Raw genomic sequence first — 2,716 nt, forward strand, 5'->3', positions numbered from 1 at the left:
TTTAGGGAGAGCAAAATAATTTCGTGTTAAGTTTTTAAACTTCTTGAGAGATTTTTTGTTAAAAAGTAGCTCAAAAATAATTTATTTGTTATATAGGAATTAAAAATTAACAAATATTAAATTCAGAAAAGTTTATATAGCTAATTTAATATTATTTTGTTTTTCTAATTTTAGAGAAAAGTAAACGTGGTCCAAAGTTATGCGGTAACATACATAAAAAAATACAAAAAAAAAATAAAAAAATATTCCGGAGGTTATCACTCCTTTTTTGGAAGTCGGTTAAAAAATATTTATTTTTTTTTAAGAAATAAAAATTAATAATGAAATCCTTAGGAACATAACATTAAATCAAACTAATTAAAAAATTAGCTTAAAATACTTTCGCTTTTCTATGGACATTAATCTACTTAATTTAATTTGGCAGCCAGTTTAGGATTATAAAATCTCCTTTAAAGGACTTACACATACATGCTATTTAGCTCTCTGTGATACTACAAACAAACCTTTAGCCAAAAAATATGCTCAGAAAAGTGCATAAGCTGGCCAAGCGTGACTTAAAACTTACAAAAAAAAAGTAGGCGAAGCGTTATTTTATAACGTTTAATTAATGTTGCAAAAAATCGCTTTAGCTTATTTTTAGGAGCTAGGTAGCTAGTGACGCTAAATCACTGACCAGACGACTACACGCTTAACACTGAAATGCTTAATAGGTAGATTGATAGTTGATATTTGTGTAGTTATGTATGTAGCTAGTAAACCTAAAACAATCGCAATCTTAGAAAACTAATTATCAAAGTAGTTACTTAACTAGTTAGTAAGTAGTGTTACACTTGGCTAGCGGGGGGTTAAGTTGTGTTCATAGATACATAGTTCAATGCTACAATAACGTCTTTGTTTTTACAAGTACTTATGTATGTACTTAGATTGCTATGCATGCACGTATGCACATACATATATGTATGTAATTGGGGTATGTATACAATATAGATTAGGATAGGATAGCACACATATTCATTTTCGAAAATTTTCAAAATTTCTTTCTCTTTTTTTTTTTTTTTGTGAAGTATACTCCTAGATACTTAGTAAGGTTTAGGTTTAGGATATATATTAGCATATAGTTATACATAGTAGTTTAGTAGTTAATAGTAATTGTATTTTTTTAGTATTTGCTAATACTTTTTGCTTTTGACATTCAGTTGACAATTACAAGCTAAGTTTAGAGTTGCGTTAGTTTATAACAAAACAAAAGAAAAAAATAAAAAATTCCCTTTAATAAAATCAAAAACATACACGTCAAACGCCCACCTAACTCCAACCGCGCCTACTGCGCATGCGCGCTTCATTCCAGAGCAGCGTTAGTGTCGTGAGCACACACGCTGCCGTCGCACCCACTCTACTCTCCCGCCGCGCACTACGCGCCGTCGCACCCGCACCAAATACCGGAAAGTGGATCTCCTCCGGCTCGCTTAACTCCTCCTCCTCATCGTCTACCGCATTGGTGACGGCGCGATAGCGCATAGTGAAATTCACTCTGAAGATCGCCTCGGCAACACCACCAGGCGAAGAAACAATGAAGTAGAAAGTGCGCGGCACACGCTCATGCATGCTGACGTAGGTGAGACGCGCCTCCTTGCAGTAGGGTGTGGGCAAATCCTGGAAAAGTGTTAGAAAAATAGTTAAAATTTTTTTATATTTAATTTTATGTGAGCGTATTTATATTTACCGTTACGCCGTAGGCCAAAACAGTGCTGCCATATTGATTGCCGGGCGTGTAGACGCGATCACCGTGCAGCCAGCGGGCCGCATGCGCTGGCGGATTGGCGCAAAATTCCACAGCAAGATGCAGCGGTGAGCCTGGGTAGGCGACAGGTGTGGCATTGCGCGCCACAACAGTGGGAGAGCCTGCAGAAAAGAAAGGAAGATAGAGAAAGGAGAGTGAGCTAGTTGGAATTTAGGGAGAGCAAAACATTTTTATTTTATTTGATTTGAATAAAAGCACATTATCATAAACCTGAAAAGGCGTAAAAACTCCTGTTTAGTATGAGCTTTCACCTAAAGCTTAAATGTGTAAATCTTTTAGAGTTCATTATGTTCCAAAAAGCTTTCGTTACTATTAAAAACATTCAGTCTAGTTTTTCTTTAAGTTTGCCAGAGAATGTGGGGGTGCTTTCAAAGCTTGTTAGTAAGCTCATTCATTTCTTATTTTAGCTCAGTGAGTCGGTCTGCGGATAAAATTCAGTTTTTTCAGCCCTTAAAGTTTAATATTTTTACTATGTATTACATTTAAAGCGAAAGAAAGAAAATGAAAATTTTTTTTTTGATTTGAATTTAATATAGAAAGACATAAAAAATAATATTTCACTTAATTGCTTATGAAACCGGCAGTTAGTTCAGTTAGCTCTTTATAAAAGTTTAATTTTACATCACGAATTTTCGTTTTGAAGCTTTCGCCTTTTAATTTTTTTAATAAAGTTCGAATACTCGAAAGCTCCTCTGAAAGCTTGCGCAAAAAAAACAAATTGAAAGGTCTTTGTAATAGCTTTTAGATGCGTATGTTGTTTTTTTAAGAAAGCTTTCACCTCAGAGCAATTGTTTACTTAAGTTTTAAGAAAATACGGCTTTAAAGTTCTGAAAACTTCAAATAAAATTTTTAAAATGTATTTTTTTCCCCCCGAAATAGCTTTCTGTAGTTCAATGTTAAGCTTTAATCCAAACT

The 2,716-nt window shown here is 34.1% G+C and overlaps 1 protein-coding gene across 1 annotated transcript in view; it reads right to left on the bottom strand.

Moving 5' to 3' along the window:
- Positions 1 to 296: 296 nt before the first annotated feature.
- Positions 297 to 2,716, bottom strand: part of LOC118745243 — a gene marked incomplete at its 5' end in the record, with an annotated part of 188,160 nt that continues 185,740 nt past the window's right edge. The window contains 2 exons of the mRNA XM_036478770.1: positions 297 to 1,653; positions 1,724 to 1,902. Coding sequence (XP_036334663.1) covers positions 1,306 to 1,653; positions 1,724 to 1,902 — 527 coding nt within the window. The remainder of the gene's footprint in view (positions 1,654 to 1,723; positions 1,903 to 2,716) is intronic.

Source organism: Rhagoletis pomonella, unplaced genomic scaffold (genome assembly GCF_013731165.1).
Source record: "Rhagoletis pomonella isolate Grant_MI unplaced genomic scaffold, Rhpom_1.0 Rhpom_scaffold_00008, whole genome shotgun sequence".
Taxonomy (NCBI): Eukaryota; Metazoa; Arthropoda; class Insecta; order Diptera; family Tephritidae; genus Rhagoletis; species Rhagoletis pomonella.